This window comes from Callithrix jacchus, chromosome 7 (assembly GCF_049354715.1).
Source record: "Callithrix jacchus isolate 240 chromosome 7, calJac240_pri, whole genome shotgun sequence".
Classification (NCBI taxonomy): Eukaryota; Metazoa; Chordata; class Mammalia; order Primates; family Cebidae; genus Callithrix; species Callithrix jacchus.
Window position 1 is genome coordinate 150,672,386 of NC_133508.1, and position 23,032 is coordinate 150,695,417.

Genomic DNA, 23,032 nt, shown 5'->3' on the forward strand with positions numbered 1-23,032 from the left:
CAAATTGGTGGCCTAGCTCTGCTACTTCCCAGGCTCCTCCAACCTGTCCCTTTCCCGGTTGTCTAGCATAGTGAGTGGCACATAATAGGTTCTCAACAAATATTTGATGAATGAATGAATGTTAGGAGTCATACAGACTTTAAATATCTGAAGTACAATCCAGACATTTGACAAATGTGAAAACAGGTCCACAGCAGTTTGATCCCTCTTAACTGGATCAATCAATTCTTTTTTTTTTTCGAGACAGAGTCTCGCTCTTGTTACCCAGGCTGGAGTGCAATGGCACGATCTCGGCTCAACACAACCTCCGCCTCCTGGGTTCAAGCAATTCTCCTGCCTCAGCCTCCCGAGTAGCTGGGATTACAGGCGTGCACCACCATGCCCAGCTAATTTTTGTATTTTTAGTAGAGACGGGGTTTCACCATGTTGACCAGGATGGTCTCGATCTCTTGACCTCGTGATCCACCCGCCTCAGCCTCCCAAAGTGCTGGGATTATAGGCATGAGCCACCGCGCCCAGCTCAATAAATTCTTGAGGGTGAACCTAGAGGTATGTTCCAAAGATCCCTTTCTGCCTTCAAACAACTTAGAGTCTAAATGAGGAATACAGACCATTTCTAGATAGCTCACATTTACTGAATCCGTATAACATGGACCTGGGTCCACATACATTACAACAATCCCATGAAGTAGCTGCCTCCATTTTACCGAGAAGCAAATTGAGGTTCACAGAGGTTACAGAGCTTGTGTTGGGTCTGACACCATAACCCAAACAGCTGAACTCTAGAGTCCCTCTTCTCAACTGTTACTCCCAACTGACTCCTAATGTAGACACTTATAATATAGGAAGTCACTGCTGTATTGGGGGCATGTGTGGGCTGTGGGATACCCAGTCCTGAATAACAGGTGAGGTTTTCAAGATAAGGTGATGTATAGATTTTTTTAAATTTTTTTTTTATTTTTTTTTTGAGACAAGGTCTCTGTTGCCCAAGTGTGCAGTGGCGAGATCTCAGTTCACTGTAGCCTCAACTTACCAGGCTCAAGTGATTCACCTACCTCAGCTTCCACCACACCTAATTTTTGCATTTCTTGTATACATGGGGTCTTGCTATGTTGCCCAGGCCAGTGAAGGGCCTTTTCTAATTAACGTATTTTGCTCATCTTTATTTTTGCTTCCCTTTGCTTGCTTTGAGTTTAATTTGCTGTTCTTTTTCTGGCCTCTTAAGGTGGAAACACAGATCACTGATCTGAGATCTTTATTCCTTTCTACTACAAGCGATACTCAATTTCCTTGGAGGCTTCACTGCTCCCCAGAGACACTCACCACTACACCACCTATTTTGTTTCTTTGTAGAGATGGGGTCTTGCTATTGCCCAGGCTGGTCTTGGACTCCTAGGCTTAAGCAATCCTCCCACCTCTGCCTCCCGAAGTGTTGGGATTACAGGTGTAAGCCACCATGCGCGGCAGTGGATTTTAAGTAAGTTGGAGCTACTAAAAGCTCACAGTTATGCGAACCTCAGGAAGTTGGTGGTGGTGGAGAAGGAAGCAGTGGCTGGATCCTGAAGGTCCTTATATGCCTTGCGCAGGAGTGCTGATTTTGCTCTAAGTGCAATAAGGAGCCACTAAATTTAAGAGGCTGATATAGTAAATATGGTGGTGACTGGTGGTAGGGACAGGTGGAGATAAATAGAAATATATTTTTAAAGGTCTATAGTCAACAATACTTAGTGATCAATTACCTTGATGGGAAAGAAATGAACGCCAAGGGTGACCAACTCCAAGACTTCTAACTGGAGCAGCAGAGCTGGTGCCCACTGAGAGGATACACCAGGAGAAGGAACACGCTTTTTGGGTTTTTTTTGAGACAGAGTTTCACTCTTGTTGCCCAGGCTATAGTACAGTGGTGTAATCTCAGCTCACCGCAATCTCCGTCTCCCGGGTTCATTCGATTCTCCTGCCTCAGCCTCCTGAGTAGCTAGGATTACAGGCACCCGCCACCACAGCCAGCTAATTTAGTATTTTTAGTAGAGATGGGGTTTCTCCATGTTGGTCAGGCTGGTCTCGAACTCCCGACCTCAGGTGATCCGCTGGCCTCGGCCTCCCAAAGTGCTGGGATTACAGGTGTGAGCCAGCACGCCTGGCTGAGAAGCAACATGTTATGGGGGGCAGTGGTGAGTTTAGTTTGAGGTATGTTGAATTGAAGTGCCAACAGGCTGTCCAGGATACGTTTGGGAGATGACTGGTATGTGTATTAAAGCACAGGAGGGTCTGGGCAGAGTGAAGCCACAGAGGTGGACGACACTCACAGCAAATGCCTGGAGTGGAAAGAGTGGAGGGTGGAATAAAGACCATGGGGATATTGCATTTTTAGGGCTGTTCAGGTGCTCTTTCCACCACCCCACAGAGCTCTTATCTTTCCGTTTCTAGTCAAAGCAAATAAAGACACACACCTTTATCCATCTGGTTTATTTGCCAATAGCTGTAATTTTGGATATAGCGGACATCCCTTCTTCAGTTAAATTGCCACTAAAGAAGGGTCAGGAAGACAACTTCCAACTTTGGGCTGGGAGAGGAGTATGGAGAGGCTGGGATGGTGGTGGGAGGGGTGGTGTTCAGCCTCTCAGGAGTAACTGCCTGGCCCTCCCAGGGGGATGATGAAGACAGAGATGTCGTCCCCGGAACCCAGCTTGTTGTTGGGGAGACGCCAGCCACGGTCCCGGGGGGTGCCCCGGGCCCCCAGGACCAGAGCTTGGGCCAGAGCTGTATACCTGCCAGGAGCACACATGCACATTCATGTACCAACATGTATGTGGGAAGACAGATACACAGGCCCACATGTGGGTCCCAAGCGTTGCTTCCCTTGACCCTTCCTTCACCAGTGCCATCCCCTTACCACCATGCCATGCGGAGCCCCTACCTGCTGTGGTCATTGGGCTCATAGGCTGACAGCACCCTGTCCACAGTGGCGGCTACTTCACAGTCAGTGGTGACATCCCACAGGCCATCTGTTCCCAGGACCAGCACATCATCTGGGCAGTGCTCATATTGTGTTAGGTCGTATACTCGTACCTGGTGGGGGAAAAGGGCACAGAGGATGGAGGTGTGGGGTTTGCTGGACAGGGAGCTTAGGGATAAAGGGACTGCAGATGAAAGCCAGCCTGAGACCCCCAGAGGAGGCGAGGTGTGATTTAAGGGGGCCCAAGTATGGCTCACCTCAGGGAAGCAGGAGAGAAAGGGCTTGATGGGCAGGGTGGAATTGCAGACCTTAAGGTTGTGGTCTCCTAAGCCTCGGGTCACCCCAATGGTGGCCATCACCCGAGCCTGAAAGAAATGAGGAAGGAATGCCACTATAGTCCTCTGCCAGCTTCTCTGAAACCAGAGATCCCTTCCACCCCTACCCTCAGGTAGAACCTCCACCTCCCTAGACAAGTTGTGATGGGTCCTCCTGCCCTCTCCCACCTCTACCATGGAGTTTACCTTTTTGCCCTCCCCACAGACCAGAGGAAACCTGAGATCCTCCAGCTCGATCTTTTTGTAGGCCCTGGGGAGGGGGGAGTAGAGGAGGCATCACCCAGGCATCAAAGGCCCTCTCCCCTCGGAGCTGCACACCCTCGCACAAACCCCTTAGAAGGGCCACATCCCCCCAACTCCCAGCCTGGCCCAGCCTCCACTTCCACTTTGCTGCTGGTGAGGGACTGGTTGTGTTGCCATGGGAATGGGCCCCAGCTCTGAGGGAAGCGTTACCAGCCGGTCATGTTCTGGTCCCGATACAGCGTCCTCTGCCCCAGCTCCTTGGGCAGAACTCTTCGGGGGAACTCAAGGTGGGTGAATTCACTGCCTAGCAGCTCTGGTTTCAGGAAGCCCTGGAGTTGGGGATGGTCAGAACAGAGGGCGGGGGGCATCATGCTCACAGCGCACACGCTAGTATGTAGATGATGTTAACTACAGCAGACCCTTAAACAGAGTTTACCATGTGCCACACGTTATTCTGATATTAGCGTATACTAACTTACTCCTCACAACAGCCTTTAAGGCAGGAACGACTAATGCACAGAGAGGTTAAGGGAGGGAATTGCTGAGGTCACACGATTAGCAGAGCACTCAAACCAGGATGCATCCCGGGCTTCCAGCTCCACAACCATGCATTTAGGCACTAAGCCCTACGCTGCCTTTCAGGGCCTTTGCTGTTCCCTTCCTCCACCTCCATCTCTACTTCCTGCCTCAGCTGGGGCCACAGTGGGAGCACTGGACCAGCCCTGCACTGCAGCCTCTCTGCTGCAGCCCTGTACCGGCTCAGCCCGGCACTCCACAGTCCACACAGCGCCCTTACCAGTAAACTCCCAGGAAGAGGCTTTCTGTGCCTGTGGTGGGGGCGTGAGAGTTCTCAGGACCATGGGGTGCAGGGACGCACAAGGCCCAACAAAGAAGGGGTGTGGGGAGTTTGGTTCCTACTTACAAGCAGCTGAAGACGCTGGCGCTCAGTCTCTGGGGTAAACTCCCGGGACATTGGAATGATTTCACCATTCCGGACAATGATGGCCCTGCCCAAAGAAAGAAAAGGGATCGGGGCTTGGTTCTCAGACCCCCTCATAAAAAATTCCAGAAAAACCAGGCCCTCTCCATAATGACCTTTCGGATTCCTTACCCAGATCCCCATATCTGCCCCCGCCATGGGTATTTCAGGCCACTCCTTGTGTCTGTCACCCCTCCTGACTCCCTTCAATCTTGATTTTTAACCCCTGCCACCTCCCTCCTTGTATTCCCCCATCCCAGAGAGTGAGGCCCTCTGTCACCACTCTGAGTCCCCTCCCCCATACCTGCTATCGCCTGCATTGGCCACATACACCTTGCCTAGCAGGTAGACCACAACCAGCGCACAGCAGCCCCCCTCCACTTGGTGGCCACGCCGTTCCCGGGCCATCTGCTCATCCTGCCACATAAGGAAGGGTCAGAGGCTGGTAGAAGGAGAGGTTCCCGGCACACAGTCACCCTCCCCCTGTCCCCTGCATCTGCAGAAATCAACTGGCCCAGTGCGGGATAACCAAGCTCCGCTCAGGCTCTCAGAGGGGCTGTGGGTTCTCAGGGTGATGCTCTCAGGCCACCTGGCTTCCACACAGAGTTGGCCAGAGTGGTTGCCTAGGAGGCCCTTGGCCCAGGTCACCCACTCACCATAAGCTGGAAGGCATTCTCAATGGCCCCCACTACAAGGCTCTCATGGGTCACTTCCTTCTGTGAAGACCAGCAGGACTGAGGACCAAGCAAGTGAGAGGGATCGGCAGAACCTGGGGTCCTCGGGGTGGACGGGAGGCAGAGGGGTGGTGGCGAAGGGTCCTGAAGTATCTCTACCAAGTCCTTTAGCTGCTCTCGGATATGGCGATGCAGGAGCCGTGAGGCCATTTCAGCAGCTCCGCCCCCTGCGTGCCCATCAAACAGGCCCCAGTAGTAGAAGCAGAGTCCCTGGTAGAGAAAAAGTTGGAGGTGAGTTGTGTGTGTGTGTGCGTGTGTGTGTGTGTGTGATGCAAGGAGAAGAACAAGACTCTGGGCATCCATACAAACATCTGAGAGGAGCTCAGTATTTGTTGCTGAAAGCAAATTAGGCTTATTCACTTATTCACATAAGGCTTCCTATGTGTCAAGAGAAAGGAAAGCCTCAAAAAAGCCAAACTTGGAGGATAACAGATGCAAAATTCAACACTGGCAATTAATTAAATCATCCATAAATATGTGAGCCTCTACATTTTGGGTGGGAAAGTAACATGGTAGCCTCTGACTAATAAACGCCAGGTAAAAGTTCTGTACCAGAAAGTAGAAAGCTAGTGATTTAGGGAGGTCTTCCACATAGCTCAGATTTAAACCCAGAGGCCTGAGTCCCTGGGGAGAGGTGTCACTGTGTCTGGAGTCCGGGAAAGGGGATGGGGGCTTACCTGGCCTCGGCTGGGCTCCCTGGGTACCCCTGCAACGCTCCTCCTACCTTCCACATACACCACTTCACAGCAAGCCTGGTCCTCATTGTGCCGACTCTTGCCAGCATTGATGACCCTGCCAGGCCAGAATGACCACATCAGGTTGGACACCAGACCAGGCCCTGGCATAACCCTCACCCTAGACATACACCATCTCCTGTGCCTGCTGGCTAAGCCGAGAAAGGTCACAGCCACCTGGGATCCAGGCCAGAGGGAGGAGAAGGGAGGGCTGGCAAGGTGCAAGGAGTACTGTCTGGGTGGCCAGCCCTACCACCTCACAGAAAGGCCAGCAGGAGCTTCTGGCCAACCGCTATGTCCCCTGCCTGCCTCACTTCCCCCATCCCTGGCAAAAAAAAAGAAAAAAAAGAAAAAGCATTCCTAGTGGTGCTTCTGGGGGAGGGGCTAGATGGTAGCAGTCTTATTTCCCTGCTATCTAGACCCTACATCCCACCCTTCACCACTATCAAGTCTCCCAGTGCCTTGTCCCCAGCACCTCATCCTCATGGGCACACCCACCCTTATCTTAAAACCATCCAGCCAAAGTTTCTGCGGCCTGGACAATGAGGAAGTTCTCCAGCCCAGATCAGGAAAGAGGAATTGAAATAGAGTAGAAGTGGAAGCCCACCTGGACTGAGCAGCAGCCACGTACCCACAAACTGCTCCCACACAGGAGGCTAAGGGAGGTGGTGGTGGGTCCATGGACCACCAGCCACCTTCCTCAGCGACCTCAGTGCCCCCATCTCCCTCTGTGCTCTGCGTTCCCAGCAGATGCATTAAAAATACACACAGCCCCGAGGCCAACGGGCCGCTCCGGCCAGGGGGTCTGCTTCTTTGTCAGGCCAGCACGAGTTGGCCGGCTGACCGGCATCCAAAGAGGACCCTTCTCTACCCCTGGCGTCCCCCTCCCTCGCCCCTGGGGAAGCTGGCGGCCTCCTGGTGTCGCGGGCTATTTCTGGGTGTGGAGGGGGAGGGGAACTACGGTAAGAGGGACAGGGAACTGGGGCGCTGGAGCCGGGAAGCCGGTAAGCGAGTCTTCCCAACGGCTATGTCCCCTATTAAAAAGAACCCCGCTCCTTCGTGAAACCCCTTCTCCCTTAGCCTTTAAGCTACTGTGCCGCGACTGGGAACTGGCCAACTCATCTTTCGCGGGGCCCTCCGCTCTCCGGGCTCTGGGGGAGAACTGGGTCCCGAGGCGGCGTGGGCGAGGACAGTCAATGAGCGGGAAGGACCTGAAGAAGGTGACACAGGCTGCGCCCGACTAGCAAGTGGGCTGGGAGGGGGTGCCGCCCGAAGCCCAGAGGATAGCAAAGGTCCTGGGAAAAGGGAGCTCCTGGCCCGAACCCGGCGTGGGGAACGCATCCTAGCGCCGGGGATGCAGAGCTGGGGAGGGGGGTGGGAGCCCCATCCTGGTTTGGGTGCCCCAGGGGCGCTCACTCGGCGTAGCCCGTGCTCCAGGGCAGGCGGCGGCCCGTGTCCGGGGGGCTTTGCACAGCCCGGCCCGCGTGGTCATCGGCGCGTCGCAGCCCCCCGGGGCTCAGCTGCAGAAAGGTCGGTCTGGAGAAGCTCGCTCGAGCCTCAACAGCCCTCGCGGGCGCCGCGCTCCCGCTCCCAGCCTTCCCGGGAGGGCTCCTGGGCGCTTCTGGAGCGGCAGCGGGCGGCGCCGAGGCGGTGTTGGGCAGGTCCGGGGATTTGGGGCGCGGAGGCGGAGCGCCCCCGGAGCTCACCAGGTGCGCCACGGCCGAGCGCACCCGGTTTAGCATGCTGCCTCCCTGCCCCGCCCTCGGCCGCGGCCCCGCCCCCGCCCAGGGCCCGCCCCCAGGGCTCGGGGTGGGCGGTGCTCGCGCCAGACGACTCTTCCCTGCTATTGGCTCCCAGCCAGCGGGGCGGGTCCCAGGCCAAACTTGCCCTTCCTCGGGGCCACACAGGACCCCGGGCCCCAGGCCTCTGCCCCGCCCCATTCCGGCTTGGCCCCGCCTCCGTTTCTTAGGGGTAGGGTCTGTTGTTGTGGCAAAGGGGCGGAGAGAAGGAAACGTTACTTCGCTGGTGCGCTAGATTAGACTTCAGCTAGAACGTCTCCATTGTGACGGGGTTTGGGGACAGGGAGGTGCGGTCTCGTTGCTCTCGTATCGGTGTGACCAGCCTGCCCAGAGACCCATGGAGCTGATAGCCTCAGAGGAAAACAGGCGCTTTGGAGCCGCTGGGGGTGAAGCGCCAGGTGTTCACCACCTCTGGCTGGGGCTGCTGGAGCTGGAGCGAGAGCGAGACCTGGCAAACTGGTACCGAGTGGGGGTCTGGAGGTAACGACGCAGGCTGCAGCCGACCACCCGGAATCAGGAGCCGGGGTAGATTCCTGGGCTCCTGATGCGCCGTTGCCCATGAAGACCATCTCTAGATCTGGGAAAGCGGTTGCCACTCCCACCCTCCTTTCTCTCTCAGAACCCAGGTCTTTCCCATAATGTAGACCTTCCCTGACCGCAGCAGGACTAGTTATTAATACTTAGGATAATAACACATAATAAATACTATGTTTTGAAGACTTACTGCATACTGGGCCCTTTACAAAGCACGTTCCACACATCATTAGGTTATTTATACTGCACACCAACGTTTATAGAATAAAGGTGGGTTTTATTCTATCAGTGTCACTGATGAGGCAGGACTGGACACTTCTTGTCATTTTACTGTGACTTGCCCCAAGAGGTCGCATAGCCAGTGAGAGATTCACACCTATGTCGTCAAACCTGCTCTTTCTTATTTCTCCGGATCAGGAAGAAGGGCTAGAAAGGAGATCAATGGAGAGAAGAGTGGAGGTTCCTCCCCTCCCATCCTTCTCTTAGGGCCAGGGCTGGCAGCAGTCTGGGAATGCCGAACAAGTTCTATGTCTGTCTACCGCCAGGGGGAGACAGAAGCCAGGCTAAGTCCTTGCTTAGGACGACTAAAAGCACACTCGCTGGGAAGACCAGGACCGAGCCCAGCCCCTGGCTGGCTGCCTGTTCTAAATTCTCCCCTCTGAGGGAGTGTAGTACTGACCTGACGCCACAAAAGCTCTGTCTCTAAACCTATCGGAGAGTTGATCACTAGGAATCCACAGGCACCACCCACTCACCCACACATCTCAAACAGGGACAAGGCTGTTGTGGCCCTTAGGCAAGTTGGAGGTAGCCAGCAGGGACTTTGGCACCCAGCTCACGGTTGGAACTTTTCTGGGCTCTGTCGGCCAGGTGCTTCCTGAACACATCCCACTCTGTTCCCCAGGCTAAACTGTGTGTGGCCCGAAGGGATGACTTTCTTGGCAGCTTCCAAATAAAAATCCCACAATGGTCATTCAGGTTGGTAGACTTACTATGCCTATGTTATGTCCGAGCTTTGGGCAGAGAAAGCCAGAAAATATTATCCTTCCTCAACCTCCCGAGTAGCTGGGATTACAGGCACATGCCACCATACCCAGTTATGGGGTCTGTTTTTTTGAATCCAGGAGGTGGAGGTTGCAGTGAGCCGAGATTGCACCACCACACTCCAGCCTAGCGACAGAGCAAGAATCCGTGAAAAACAAACAAACAAGGGCCAGGCGCGGTGGCTCAAGACTGTAATCCCAGCACTTTGGGAGGACGAGGCGGGTGGATCATGGTCAGGAGATCGAGACCATCTTGGTCAACATGGTGAAATCCCGTCTCTACTAAAAATACAAAAAATTAGCTGGGCATGGTGGCTTGTGCCTGTAATCCCAGCTACTCAGGAGGCTGAGGCAGGAGAATTGCCTGAACCCAGGGGGCGGAGGTTGCGGTGAGCCGAGATCGCACCATTGCACTCCAGCCTGGGTAACAAGAGCGAAACTCCGTCTCAAAAACAAACAAACAAAAAACACCAGACCCCAAGGCAAAAAGAACAGCAAAGGCAGACCAGGACAAAGAACAGGCTGCTTCTATAGGTTTTCCCCTGCTATTTGGGAAAACTGGAACGAACTCTCAGATAAATAACAGCAGCAGCAGCAACTGAAGAAACAAATATAACTCCCGGTGGTTGTTATTATTCAGTGTTTCTGGGACAGTTGACTTACCACTTCTTGGTGTCCCCCAGCTCCCTGTTCCCTGCCCTTTCTAGCATCCACAATGGTGTGGCTGCAAGCAGTCAGCAAAGCCAAGCTCAGGCACCACCCCCCCGCCCCAGCCCCAGCACAAGATGACCAGCAGGGAGGTTAACAGCTCCCTGGGACCCCAGAACAGCCCCCAGCCATAACCTAATCATAAGGCTCTCCTACCCCTGAACTTCTCACCTCCTATTCCTGGCACCATAATGCCTCCTCCATCCTCAGACTGCCCCAGAACCTGGTGAGAAGGTCATCACCTCTACTCATCCCTGAGGCAGAGGAAAGTGAGAGGGAAAAGTGGGTGGGGTAGGAAGAAGCAGACTTGTGGTGTCTTTTTCTCTGTGAGGAGCAAGACTCAGTGGCTGGCCCTGCCAGGGGAGTGTGAAGCTTGAGTCAAGGAGGGGGACTGAACAGCCTCAAGACAGGCCCTTTATCTCAGGCCACAGTGATGGCTCAGGGCCCAGAACTGGTCGCCTTCTGCCTTGTCTCTCCCCTCCACAGTACCCCAAACCCAGAGGCCCCCTAAACGAAGAGGAAAGTCCCTTCAGTAAAGAGTCGAATTCACGGAACATCACTCCCTCCCATTTGTCTGATACTTTCACATCCAAAATAGAATCTTGTGAAGAATTATTCAATTGCAATTAATAATATTACAATTTTTCTGATAAAGAAACTGGGTCTCAGATCAGGAGTGGTGGCTCGCCCCTGTAATCCTAGCAATTTGGGAGGCCGAGGTCCGTAGATCAGTTGAGTCCAGGAGTTCCAGCCAGCCTGGGCAACGGGGCAAAACCCTGTCTCTACAAAAAAATACAAAAAATCAGCCCCAGCTTGGTGGTGCACTACAGACTATGCCTACATTCCCAGCTACCAGGAGGCTGATGTGGGAAGATCACCTGAGCGCAGGAGGCGGAGGTTACAGTGAGCCAAGATCTGCGTGGCAAAGTGAGACCCTGTGGGAAGGAAGGAAGGAAGGAAGGAACGAAGGAAGGGGGCCAGGCATGGTGGCTCATGCCTGCAATCCCAGCACTTTGGGAGGCCAAGGCAGGCAGATCACCTGAGGTCAGGAGTTCGAGACCAGCCTGACCAACAGGAGAAACACTGTCTCTACTAAAAATACAGAATTAGTTGAGTGTCATGGGGCATGCCTGTAATCCCAGCTACTCGGGAGACTGAGGCAGAAGAATCTCTTGAACCCAGGAGGCGGAGGTTGCAGTGAGCCAAGTTCATGCCATTGCCCTGGGCAACAAGAGCAAAACTTCATCTCAAAAGAAAAAAAAGAAGGAAAGTAAGGACGGAAAGAAGAGAGGGAGGGAGGGAGGGAGGAAGGAAGGAAGAAGAAAAAGAAAGAAAGAAGAGAAAAGAAAAAAATAAACTAGGTTTCAGAGTTTGGTTCCCATGTTGATATTCACATTTATCATCCACAGGGACCATCCCCAGCCTAGTACTCTCCTGCCTAGTGCCAACACCCTCACACTTCCCTTAGTCCTCCCTGCCCCACGGGAGCACAGCTGCTGGGAGAGGAAGAGATATGTACTATTCCCTCCTAAATATCAGTCTAGAAGAGGGCTGCTGAACAGAACTTTGTGCATTGATGGGAATGTTCTACATCTGCCTGTCCAATACAGCAGTCCCTATCTTCGTGTGCATGCTAATGAAGAACTGAGTTTTAAATTTTATTTAATTAATTCAGACTTAAACTTAAACATGACACTAGTGGCTATCCCATTGGACAGTGCAGTCTGCAATCTTCAAAGCTCAAAAACCACGAGGGTCTGGTCAATCACTCCTCATTCCCAGCTCCTTTCCCCCCAGCACCTCCACCTCCCCTGAGCCAGAGCACTGGGGGCCACGAGATCTGGAGGGTTTTGAGGGATCTCCTCTGAGTTGCTCAGAGGGATCTCCCTGGACACCAGGGAGGTGTCCATCCGCACGGGACCTGCGGAGGCCGGATGTCTTCTCTCCCTTCCTCTTGCCCTCGGCCGCCAGGGGCCGCTGCGTCCCGTCTGTGCCCACCGGCTCCGCCGAGCGCCCGGCGCTGTCCCGAAGGAGGCGGCGGCGCCCACGCGGGGCTGGAGGAGTGGGGGTAGCCCCGGGCGAGGCGGCGGCTGCGGCGGCGGCGGCTGCGCGCTCCCCGGCCTCTCGGCCGGAGCCTTGGAGAAAACCCGGCTGAGTTCTACAGAGCTGGCAGGGGCGGGCCTGGAGCTCCCCGGTGCCCACAGCCGGGCCCGCCCTGCGGATGCCAGCCTAATCAGAGCCCTGCCGTCCCGGGGGCGCAGCAACTTGTGAGGGGGACAGGGCTCCGGACTAGACAGCACCCAAGCTGGCCGCTCCCTCCCAGAGTCAGTCTTTCCAAGTGTTGGTCCCAGGCTCCGTAGCAAGGAGGACTTCAACCAGCAGGTCAAACCAGTGGGCACCACCATGGACCAGGTAGGTCCCAGGTCGGGGGGCTCAGAATGTGGAGGAATGAGCAGGCGTTAGTGGGGTTTGTGGGGAGGGAAGGTGAAGAAAGGTTGAAGGTTCTTGTGGTTCACATCCTCAAACCCTTGTAATGCGGGCTGTTTACTCAGCCTCACTAAACCCCTGGATTGGGGTTTAGGAAAAGTAGGCTGGGAAACTGAGGCAGGAGCATGGAAGTCGAAAAACAAATCCCAGAAGCTTCTTTGTCCAGCTCTTTCTGGGGGAATATACCAGGGATGAGAGCCCAAATGAATGCCCCCCACCCCTCTGCTCCACACCCCTCGAAGGTCTTGTGGGCCTTGGGGTTCCCGGGAGACATGGATGAGCTGGACTGGAGGATGCTGCAGCTCAAAGGGAATAGGATCACCTGAGAGAAGACAAAGCTGCATTTGTCATGCTCAAAAGGAGGGTTCCTGGAGGGCAGAGAGAAGAGATGACTACTCAGATAAGAGGCGCATCTAGCAGGGTGGGAAGCTCAGCCCACAGAGCACACCCATCTTCTGGGAAGTGGCACCTCTTCCTCTGTCTTTCTCCAGATCCCCCTCTATGCTCTCATTCCCGGGAGCGAGGACTCAGGGGTCTCTGTCCTTCCCAGGCCCCACCATCCTATGTGCTTCAGTTCTGCCTCCCTTTAGAGAGGGAGGGAAGAGATTCCTAGGGAGAAATGGAAAGCTGTTGGGGGCTGTGGCCATCAAGGCTCAGGGACCTGGAGTATCCCCATTCTCACCCTCTGGAGGTGGGAATGGGGATGAGGGTGGCTGGGGCGAGGGTGGCTAAGCATCATGTGAGTCCAGGAAGCAGGTGCCATGGCGGGTAGGAGGAGGGAGTAAAGAGGAGCAGGGTCTCAGGAATCTTTCCCAGGTGTCTCTTCCAGCAGGAATCTGCCAGGTTCTGCTCCTTTCTTGACCCTCAGCTGCCTCCCAAGGCCAGAGAGATGACAGCAGTGATTCTTAGACCCCTCCCTACCATTACCTGCTTCACTCTTGGAACAGAGAAACTCCCTCAGGCCACCCTTGTCAGGCTCGCCACCCTGTGTGATCCCAGAGTCTGCAAGGGCACCTCCAGATTCGCAGGGAAGAAGAGACTGTCCCTGTCCTGGCACCTGAGAACAGCTTCAGAACTGGGCTTCAGTGCCCCGCCCCCCCTTCCCCTCTCCCACGTTCTCCTTCACTCCCTGCAGAGCCATGGGCTCCCTCTATCCCTGGCAGCCCCCCCAAGAATCTTTCCTACTTGTCCAGGTGGAGTGAGTCTGAGGCCAGTAGATGAACAGACAGAAACTGAAAGATCCCCAGAAAGGTGAGTGTGGAGACATTGACGATGGGGAGTTGGGGGTGGACAGGGATCAAGCACCCTATCTGAGGAGCAACTGGGTCCTGGCAGTTGGTGCAGCCTCTGGTGTTCCCAGAGCCACAGTGGCACTTGTGAGAGCCCAGCAGTGGTCCAGGCCCATCCCTGAGCTTGTGGCCTTGCTGCCTCCTGGGACTGCTCCCGCCCCCTTCTATGGCTGGGCAGCGCCTAGCTACTCTGTGCTTCTTGCTTCCCTAGGATTCCCTCCATTTCCAGCTTACCATTTGAGGTAGCTTTGGGAGGCCCAAACCATCAAGAATGAAAGAGGAAAGGAGAGTGGAAGAGAGCAGAGGCAAGGTGGTGCGGTGGGCAGAGGGCAGGCTTCTAGGCTCTGGGCTCCTCCACCCAGATGCTGCCTGGCCTTGCGCAAGTCGTTTGACTTCTGTTAGCCTCGGTTTCATCTCTTCTTTTTTAAATTTAAATTTTGTTTAAATTGAAGTACTGCATTCCCACGGTTGGAAGCTCAAAAAGCAAGACATAAATCAGGAGAAAAATGTCTCTTTTCTACCTCCATCTCCCAGCCACCCAGTTTCCCTTTTTGATGGCAAACAATACCACTAGTTTTAAAATACATTTTCCACCTAGCACAGCGGCTCATGCCTATAATCCCAACACTTTGGGAGGTTGAGACAGGTGGATCACCAGGTCAGGAGTTCAAGACCAGCCTGGCCAACATGGTGAATATGAAACCCTGTCTCTACTAAAGATACAAAAAATTAGCTGGGCATGGTGGCACACACCTGTAATCTCAGATACTTGGGAGGCTGAGGCAGGAGAATTGCTTGAATCAGGAGGTGGAGGTTGCAGTGAGCTGAGATCACGCCATTGCACTCCAGCCTGGGTGACAAGGCGAGACTCTGCCTCAAAATAAATAAATAAATAAATAAAATACATTTTCCAAAGCTAGTTTATGCATATCTGAGCAACAAAGATAATCCTTCCTTTATACACATTTGATTTTATTTATTTTCGCACTGGGGTCTCACTCTGCTGCCCAGGCTGGAGTACAGTAGCACAGTCAGTTCACTGCCGCCTCAAATTCCCGGGCTCAAGCAATTCTCTCACCTCAGCCTCTGGAGTAGCTGAACTATAGGTGTACACCACCATGCCCGACTAATTCTTTAATTCTTTGTACCTGGGGACAAGGCGTGCCTCCTCTCCATGTTTGTGCCTCCCAGAGTGTGTGGCACAGAGAAGGTGCCCAGGCTGGGCACAGGGGAAACTCCTGCCTGGAGCTGAGCAGAATGTATGCTTCTCTTCGGGTGCGGTGGCTCCTGCCTCTAATCCTAGCACTTTGGGAGGCTGAGGTGAGCAGATCACGAGGTCAGGAGTTCAAGACCAGCCTGACCAATATGGTGAAACCCGGTCTCTACTAAAAATACAAAAAAATTAGCCAGGCATGGTGGTGCATGCCTATAATCCCAGCTACTTGGGAGGCTGAGGCAGGAGAATCACTTGAACCTGGGAGGTGGAGGTTGCAGTGAGCCGAGATCACACCATTGCACTCCAACCCGGGTGACAGAGCAAGACTCTGTCTCAAAAAAAAAAAAAAAAAAAAATGTGTGCTTCTCTCCGCAGGATGAGTGAGAGGGCTGTGAGGAACTGGAGCACACGCGGCTGGCTGCTGGCACTGTGCCTGGTCTGGCTGCTGACCCGCCTGGCCTTGGCTGCCTTGCAGCCTCCAACTGCCACAGGTTTGGAGGAGGTGGCAGGGCCTGGGGAGGGAGTTTCCCAGGACACCTGGGGAGGTGGACACCACTCCACCATGTTTCAGAACAGGCAGGTCTCCAAGGCAGAGTAACATCCAGAGATTCTAGGGGTTCCAGCTCCTCCTCTGCTCTTTACCCAGGAAACTCTGCCCACCCCTGCAGTCCTGCCCCAAAGAAGGTCTGGGCAGACCCCTTGCTCACCTCTCCTTCCAGGCTGGAAGGTGTTCTATGGCGAGAGAAGCCCTCGGGTGGGGGCTTAACTCTAGCCTCCTGGCCTAATTCTGTGGTTTTCCTTCTGGGATGGCTAAAGCCTGTGTAAGCGGATGATCCTCCCCACGCACTGTAAGCCCTGGGGCCCTGGCCCTCACGCTGAGGAAGCTGGCAAGGCGGGGCTGGTGCAGGACTCTTTCTTCTGCCCAGGGCCGTGCTCTGTCAAAGGGTGAAGAGCTTGGCCTGGGGGGGCGGAGGAAGAACGGGAGCTCTGTGAAGCAGTGGGAAGATTTCATCCACTTCCCCCTCCCCTGCCACTGGCAATGTCTTCCATAGACCCCCCATCAAGCAGGGAGGAGGGGCTGGAGGCCAGCCCGGGTGGGCGGGAGGGAGCAGGGTGGGGCGGCTGGAGGTCTGATCTGGGGCGGCTCCCCTCAGTGCTTGTGCAGCGGGGCACCTGCGAGGTGATCTCGGCTCACCGCTGCTGCAACCGGAACCACATCGAGGAGCGCTCCCAGACGGTCAAATGCTCCTGTTTTTCTGGCCAGGTGGCCGGCACCACGCGGGCAAAGCCCTCCTGTGTGGACGGTGAGTGAGAGGCCAGGCCCTGAGCAGAGCCACACAGAGACCTGCTGAGGCCTCGCCATCTGCTGGGGATACAATTTCACACCCTCCTCAGGGCTTTCCTGATCAGAGTCTCAAATGGTGGGGCCCCCTCTGGGAGGAGAGGGCAGACGTGGCCATCCCCGTGTCACACCCAGGTGCGTTCTCTCATACAGCCCCTCTCCCCACACACTTCTCCAGCTCCTTCCCCTGCCCTCCTCTCATTCTCAGCCCTCCTCTCACACTTACCTGTATGGGCACATGTGATCCTTCACACCCACACTCGCGTCCTCACGCTCATTCAGCGCCCCATACACTTGCCCACTGTGTCACGTGCATGCCAGCTATGCTCTCCTGGTCTGTAGACCCCTCCAGATGCCTCAAGCCCCTGCTTACACATGACAGAGGAGTATGCTGGTTCTACATCTATGCTAGTGACATGGTTCCCTTAGAGGCATTTTTGCCTGCCTTCACCCCTCACTGTCTTTGGGGAGATGCAGGGGTCGGTGGGATTAAAGTTGAGAGGGTTACATCCCCAGGCCTCAGCCTGGAGTAGGGGAAAGACAAGGGAAATGCATGGCTCAAGGCCAGGGGTGTGTGGAAACGTGCACCTCATTCGCAGACCCGCTCTTGACTGCCCGCTGTGCTCTAGAGAGCCTAGAGCCAGGCTCGTGCCTCCTGCTCCCACAGCCTCCATCGTCCTGCAGAGGTGGTGGTGTCAGATGGAGCCCTGCCTGCCCGGGGAGGAGTGTAAGGTGCTCCCGGACCTGTCGGGATGGAGCTGCAGCAGTGGACACAAAGTCAAAACCACCAAGGTACCCGGGATGGGCACCTCATCCCACCCCCGCCTTCCCCCTCCACCAGGGGCAGAAAAGGGGGCACAGGAGCCTTGGAGGTCTAGGATGTCAGTGTCCCAAGGTGAGATCGTGAACCATGAAATGTAGCGCAGACAGTCCTCCCAGGTCTGTCCTCACCGGGGACTGGAGTTAGCGGGGTCAGGACTTGAAATCCAGTGTGCCCTGGGAAGATGCTTGATGTCCATATACCTGACTTCCTCCTCTTTGCCTGGAGTTAGTTTGCCTCCAGAAAATGTCAGGTCTATAAAAACACAGTAGAGAACTGGAGAAATTATCTAGATAATTGACAAAGGAATTGCTCCTCCTACCTGAACTCCAGGTACAGTAGCCACTCTGCCACTCACCTCTGCCGCAACTGTCCCCACCCACCCCACTCCCATTGTTGTTGACTCCCCACAGTTCATACCTACCCTCCTCTAGTCAGATTTCTCTGTCTATTGTCACAGCACCCAAGAGGATAATCATTTTCATGGTTTGCTGCCTGCCCCACAGAACAAGGGGTAATTAAAATCGTATCAAACTTGTTAGCAGTTCCATGTACGTCATGGTGAATCAGCTGCATTGCTCTGTCATTGTCATTGGTACAGAAGAGTGACACTGCAGGGTGAGCCTGGGCTCTGCCTTCCGCTTTCACTCCCTGCCACCACACACAGCAAACATACAGCAAACAAGCAAACACATAAGAAAGTAGAGAAGGAGGGCCGGGCACGGTGGCTCACTCCAGCAATCCCAGCGCTTTGGGAGGTCGAGGCAGGTGGATCACGAGGTCAGTTCAAGACCAGCCTGGCCAAGATGGTAAAACCCCATCTCTACCGAAAAGAGAAAAATTGCCTGGGTGTGGTGGTGGGCGCCTGTAATCCCAGCTACTCGGGAGGCTGAGGCAGGAGAATCGCTTGAACCCGGGGGGTGGAGGTCACAGTGAGCCGAGATCATGCCACTGTACTCCAGCCTGGGTGACAGAGTGAGACTCTGTCTCAAAAAAAAAAAAAAAGAAAGAAAAGAAAAGAAAATAGAGAAGGAAAGGCAGCCTTCGGCTTCTGAAGAGAGCAACCATTTTCCTAAGGCACAGAACAAAAGGAGCTACAGCAAGAAAAAGTTTGGCTCTAAAATAGAGCATCCTCTCTCTGTCTGTGGGCAGGGATGAGGGACAGCCATTCTGAGTGTATTTCAGATCAGAAGAGAGTGAGACCCACTACAGAGCTTGTGACATTTGTCACCGTGTTATAGGTTTGGGTTTGGAAGGCAGTGCTTGCAATTTGGGTAGCTGCTCCGAAGCAAACGGAGGGGATGCTTGTCTGATGCGGGTTTGCATGGGTCGCCAGGCCATGCTTTCCCAGTCTGGCCTGCCTCAGGGTGAGAGCATCGGCAGCAATGGCCTCTAAGTGACCTGCATATTCTGGGTAGTCCCTGGCATGCTGGAAAGGAATAGGCATTCCCTTCTCTAACCTTTCCCTATCGCTTCTTCACCAGGTCACACGATAGCTCTTGGAGGTCATGGCCGGCACAGGAAAGGCTTGACTGAGCCATGGACTGAAGAACGGTATCCGGTCGGCAGCCAGGGAAGATGGGGATTTGCTTACATGCCTCATGCCAAACGCGGCATCAGTCTTTCCGGGGCGTTTCAGTTAAGCTGATCAGCAGATATGGATGGAACTGCAACCACATACCTAGTGTGCAGCTCGGCTTTTCTGGAGATACAAAGGTCAACACACAATTCCTGCCCTTAAGGAATGTCCAGTTGAATTGGAGCGTTGGTGACAGACAATTTAGATAATTTAGTCTAAAGTACATGATACCAGACTGTGGCTTCCGGGCCCCATGCCATGGCATGGTGGGGGTTTGGGGACGAGATTCCCACAGTTCTTCAGCCACCCGTTGGCCACAGGGCACAGAGACAAGAGGTCACATTTACCACCCACCACCTCCCTCCTTCGCACCAGTTCTGAATCCCCAGCAAGCTGCTAACATGTTGCAGGAAAACACTCTCCCCTTATGCCAGACCAGAGGCATCTCATTTGGATGTGATTGGATTGACTTGGGGAAGGAAAGTAAAAATAAAGCCACATAACTTCCCAGCAAGGCTTCGGCACAGGTGTGGCCTGATTTGGACCATTCATTGGGTATGGGATGGACAGGACTTTAAAATCACCTCCATCCAAGCACCTCAGGTTTTTATTTGTTTGCTTATTTTAACAGATGAGGAAACAGCCCCAGAGAGGTGGGGCAGCTTGCCCAAGATCTTAAAACCCCAGGCTCCCAAACCTCTAAAGATTGCCGACCTTCCGCCAGCCTGAATAATGGGATTCCAACGTAGGCCTCCTATGTTAATTTTATCTCAGGTTTCTGGAACTAGCAAGTATAGGCTGGATAGCAGAGACATTTTTCTTGGGAGATGCTAGAACAGGGACTTCTGCTAAGGTCACTGTTCTCCTATCTGAAATAATGCAGAATATCCACACGTCGAGATGTGGGACCATCTGGTCTCCACTCTGCCCTCAGTCTCCAGAATTTCAAACAGGCCCCATGACACCCAGATGTCACTCAGCACAGTTCCCGCTGGGGCTCAGCTGGCATCTCATTGCCCACTCTGAGGTCCATCTTTTCTGGGGTCTTTAGGCTGTAATTCTCAGGGGCTCTGGCTCCAGGAGAGATTCTGGGTGGGACGTGGAGCTGGTTAGAGTCTTCTCTTTTCAAAGGCCCCTGCTGAGCAGCAGGGGTGGCAGGTTAGAGCCTCTGTTTAGAATTGAAGGTCAGTGCAGCCAGGCTGACACTCTAGATGGCTCAGGGATGACACACAGGCTTCAGGGACTCAGAGGCATGGGCTACTTAGATATCTCATCAGTAGGAGAATTGTAGCCTCTGAGACTGTGGGCATTGAGATCACCAAGGCCTTAGGGAGGGGGATGTCAATAGAGACCAACCTGAACGATGCTGAATTCTGACCCTCAGAGAGACAAATCAGATGATGATTTGTGGCTGAGTCAGCTTCTCCCTCCCTCCCCGTGCAGTAGAACCAAGACTGATGTTTCCCCTTTCTTGCCCTACTCCAGTTTATTTTCTTGTTTTTGGCAATGGGGTGAACAATGGTGCCAGCTTCTTACTAGACTGTGAATACCAGAATTCACAACTCAAATCTCTGCAGATGGAGGGCTCAGGGAGTTGGTCAAAGATTGTCATTGCCTCCTTTAAGGTTGGAGGATGAGGGGTGGGGATGGATACAGAGATTGGCAAACGTTTTCTGGAAAAGGCCACATAGTAAATATTTCAAGCTTTGCAGCTCACATACGGTCTCTGTTCTTTGTTTTTGTTGTTGATTTTTTTTGTTTCATTTTGTTTTAAATATCTTTAAAATGTAAAAACTAGTCTTATTAATAGCTTAAGTCTTAGCTGTGCAGAAACAGACTCTGGGTCTTTTTCAGAAGGCTGCCAATCCCACGAACCTTTGAAGGCAGGGCATCTCTATAGCGCGGGACTGCCTCCCAGCCTCCTGGCCTGCCTTCTGTGCGATGGGAACCTGAGAGGGAGGGCTGGGTCAGATTTTGTTTTTCTCCTAATGCTTCTTGAGAGATTGGTGAGTGAATTATTTAGGCTACAAATGAGACAGCTTTAGCAGAGTCAGACAATAACAGCCTGTTCTCCTGGAGGCCAAAATGGGGCTTTTCTCAACTCATTCTGCACCCTCGAGACTGTGTCCAGGAAGGAGGGAGAGGGCTCGAGCCCCCTGCTCATCTACTGCATTCACAGGCTGGTGGGCTCAGAGCTGGGGAATGAGCCTGAGAGTGGGGGTGATGCTAGACAAACTCTCTCCTGAGTTGCCAACCACTGCCAGCCTCTGCCTCAGCCAAATTCTGCGTTCTCCAACCTTCCCTGACCTCCCTCATCCCTGCTATAGAGAAGACCTCTCCTGCGACACATGCTGGAATTTGCTAACTCCTAACTCATTTTTTTTTTTTTTTTTTTGAGATGGAGTTTCACTGTTGTTACCCAGACTGGAGTGCAATGGCACGATCTTGGCTCACCGCAACCTTCCCCTTCTGGGTTCAAGCAATTCTCCTGCCTCAGCCTCCCAAGTAGCTGGGACTACGGGCACGCACCACCATGCCCAGCTAATTTTTGTATTTTTAGTAGAGACGGGGTTTCACCTTGTCGACCAGGATGGTCTTGATCTCTTGACCTCGTGATCCACCCGTCTTGGCCTCCCAAAGTGCTGGGATTATAGGCGTGAGCCACTGCGCCCGGCCCTAACTCATTTTTTTAACTCCTCAAAGCCTTCATTTCCTCCTGACTTACTCATTTATATATATATATATAAATACATTTTTTTCCCAACACCAAGACAGAAGCTAATATTCATAAATATTTTTTGGTGGGCTTTGAGGGGTATCTTTTATAAGGCCAGAAGACCCCTATGTTGGAGGATCTGATGGAGAAGGGAAAGTGTTCCTCCTCCCCCACAATAGCATCCTAGGTGCCTGTTTCCAACTGAATCAATGTTTGTGTGCATTTTGTAGCTACAGCTTAAAAATGCAAATTAACTTTCCTGGAAAATCTGTCTTCCTCTTCCTGTTTTCCCGGAGTCATCTGTCTTCCTCTTCTCCCCTTACTGTATTGGACTCTCAGTTAGCCAGTACCTACTCACTGTGTCCCAGCTGTGAAGGCCTTAGGAAGGTTACGAGCCACAGGAGATCATGTGGCTAATTTCTGTTGGCATCCTAGCACTTTTGTTAAGGTCTGTGAGTGACATCCTAATTAAAGGCCCCAGACAGTTGTCTGGATTGAGGCTGCGACTTCCTAAAATCATAAGCTTACAGCTAGAAGGGATTTTAAAGTTTTTTGTTTTGTCCTCGCTTCGGCAGCACATATACTAAAAATTGGAACGATACAGAGAAGATGAGCATGGCCCCTGCGCAAGGATGACACGCACATTCATGAAGCGTTTCCTATTTTGCGCAGTTCCTGAAGGTCGCTGGACTAAACATGGCGGTTTTTGGAGTGGTTGCTCGAGATCTCTTCTGTGCCTGCACTTTCCTGCCCGCGGCCTCAGCCGCGTGGACACCTAGGATGCTTTCTAAAAAAATAATAATAAAATTTTTTGTTTTGAGACAAGGTCTCCCTCTACTGCCCTGGCTGGACTACAGTGGTATAACCATGGCTCACTGCATCCTTGGCCTCTTGGACTCAAGCAATTCTCTCACCTCAGCTTCCTGAGTAGCTGGCACTAATGGCATGTGCCGCCACACCCTGCCTTTTTTTTTCTTTTCTTTTTTTTTTTTTTTTTTTGCAGAATAGAGTCAGGGTCTTCCTATGTTGCCCAGACTAGTCCTCTCCTGAACGTCCAGCTTCAAGCAATCCTCCTGCCTCAGCCTCCCAAAGTGCTGAGATTATAGGTGTGAGCCAACGCACCCAGCTTGCAAGGGATTTTAGAGGCCAAATTTCCTCATCTGTCAGATGAGGAAAGGAAGGCTCAGAGAGGATAGGTGATTTGTCACATAGCAAGCCGTTGGCATGTCCTGTCCTGTGATCTAGACAAGTGTTCTTTCTGCTACTGCACATCAAGTTCAGATGAGGAACCTGAAAAGAAGCCAGCATTTTAGCAAGGATGAATGTGAAAGCATCCCATTCTAAAGTCACTCGACCCTGCAAGGGCAGGGGAACAGAATGAAAAATGGGAAACATGTAGAGATATATACACAGAAAGAGGGGAGGAGGAACAAAAAAGAGGGGTTGAGATCACTCATTCAGAAGAACACAACGCACAGCACAAAATAATAACAGAACTGATGCCACATCCAAAACAAT

The 23,032-nt window shown here is 53.2% G+C and overlaps 2 protein-coding genes and 1 non-coding gene across 5 annotated transcripts; 2 read left to right on the top strand and 1 right to left on the bottom strand.

The window, feature by feature from the left end:
• Positions 1-2,451: 2,451 nt before the first annotated feature.
• On the bottom strand, positions 2,452-7,755 carry PPM1J (protein phosphatase, Mg2+/Mn2+ dependent 1J). 2 transcript variants are annotated; one of them, XM_035252486.2, is made up of 10 exons: positions 7,398-7,755; positions 5,972-6,039; positions 5,170-5,457; positions 4,818-4,930; positions 4,457-4,541; positions 3,745-3,863; positions 3,478-3,541; positions 3,214-3,321; positions 2,918-3,069; positions 2,452-2,768 (listed from the first exon to the last, which is right to left on the bottom strand). In XM_035252486.2, the coding sequence occupies exons 1-10, from the start codon at positions 7,471-7,473 to the stop codon at positions 2,621-2,623; spliced, it is 1,221 nt and encodes a 406-aa protein (XP_035108377.1). In that variant the 5' UTR covers positions 7,474-7,755; the 3' UTR covers positions 2,452-2,620. The 2 variants fall into 2 exon arrangements, with proteins under 2 accessions (XP_035108377.1, XP_035108376.2); XM_035252485.3 differs by having other exon boundaries at positions 5,925-6,039.
• Positions 7,756-12,141: 4,386 nt separating this feature from the next.
• TAFA3 (TAFA chemokine like family member 3) lies at positions 12,142-20,514 on the top strand. 2 transcript variants are annotated; one of them, XM_002751235.6, is made up of 6 exons: positions 12,142-12,477; positions 13,746-13,803; positions 15,433-15,548; positions 16,212-16,361; positions 16,999-17,191; positions 18,704-20,514. In XM_002751235.6, exons 3-6 carry the CDS (start codon positions 15,434-15,436, stop codon positions 18,753-18,755), a joined length of 510 nt encoding a protein of 169 aa, XP_002751281.1. In that variant the 5' UTR covers positions 12,142-12,477; positions 13,746-13,803; position 15,433; the 3' UTR covers positions 18,756-20,514. The 2 variants fall into 2 exon arrangements, with proteins under 2 accessions (XP_002751281.1, XP_009000154.1); XM_009001906.5 differs by having other exon boundaries at positions 17,067-17,191.
• Positions 20,515-22,073: 1,559 nt separating this feature from the next.
• Positions 22,074-22,181, top strand: LOC118143349 (U6 spliceosomal RNA). The gene has a single exon (XR_004727576.1). It is a non-coding gene; the product is annotated as a U6 spliceosomal RNA (small nuclear RNA).
• The last annotated feature ends 851 nt before the right edge of the window (positions 22,182-23,032 follow it).

Coding starts and splice junctions, on each gene's coding strand:
- TAFA3 (XM_002751235.6), top strand. CDS start 15,434: ATGAGTGAGAGGGCTGTGAGGAACTGGAGCACACGCGGCTGGCTGCTG. Junction 15,549..16,211: donor GCAGCCTCCAACTGCCACAG/GTTTGGAGGAGG, acceptor GGCTCCCCTCAG/TGCTTGTGCAGCGGGGCACC. Junction 17,192..18,703: donor ACAAAGTCAAAACCACCAAG/GTACCCGGGATG, acceptor CTTCTTCACCAG/GTCACACGATAGCTCTTGGA.
- PPM1J (XM_035252485.3), bottom strand. CDS start 7,723: ATGCTAAACCGGGTGCGCTCGGCCGTGGCGCACCTGGTGAGCTCCGGG. Junction 6,040..7,397: donor TGGAGCACGGGCTACGCCGA/GTGAGCGCCCCT, acceptor CTGGCCTGGCAG/GGTCATCAATGCTGGCAAGA. Junction 3,322..3,477: donor TCTGTGGGGAGGGCAAAAAG/GTAAACTCCATG, acceptor CATTTCTTTCAG/GCTCGGGTGATGGCCACCAT.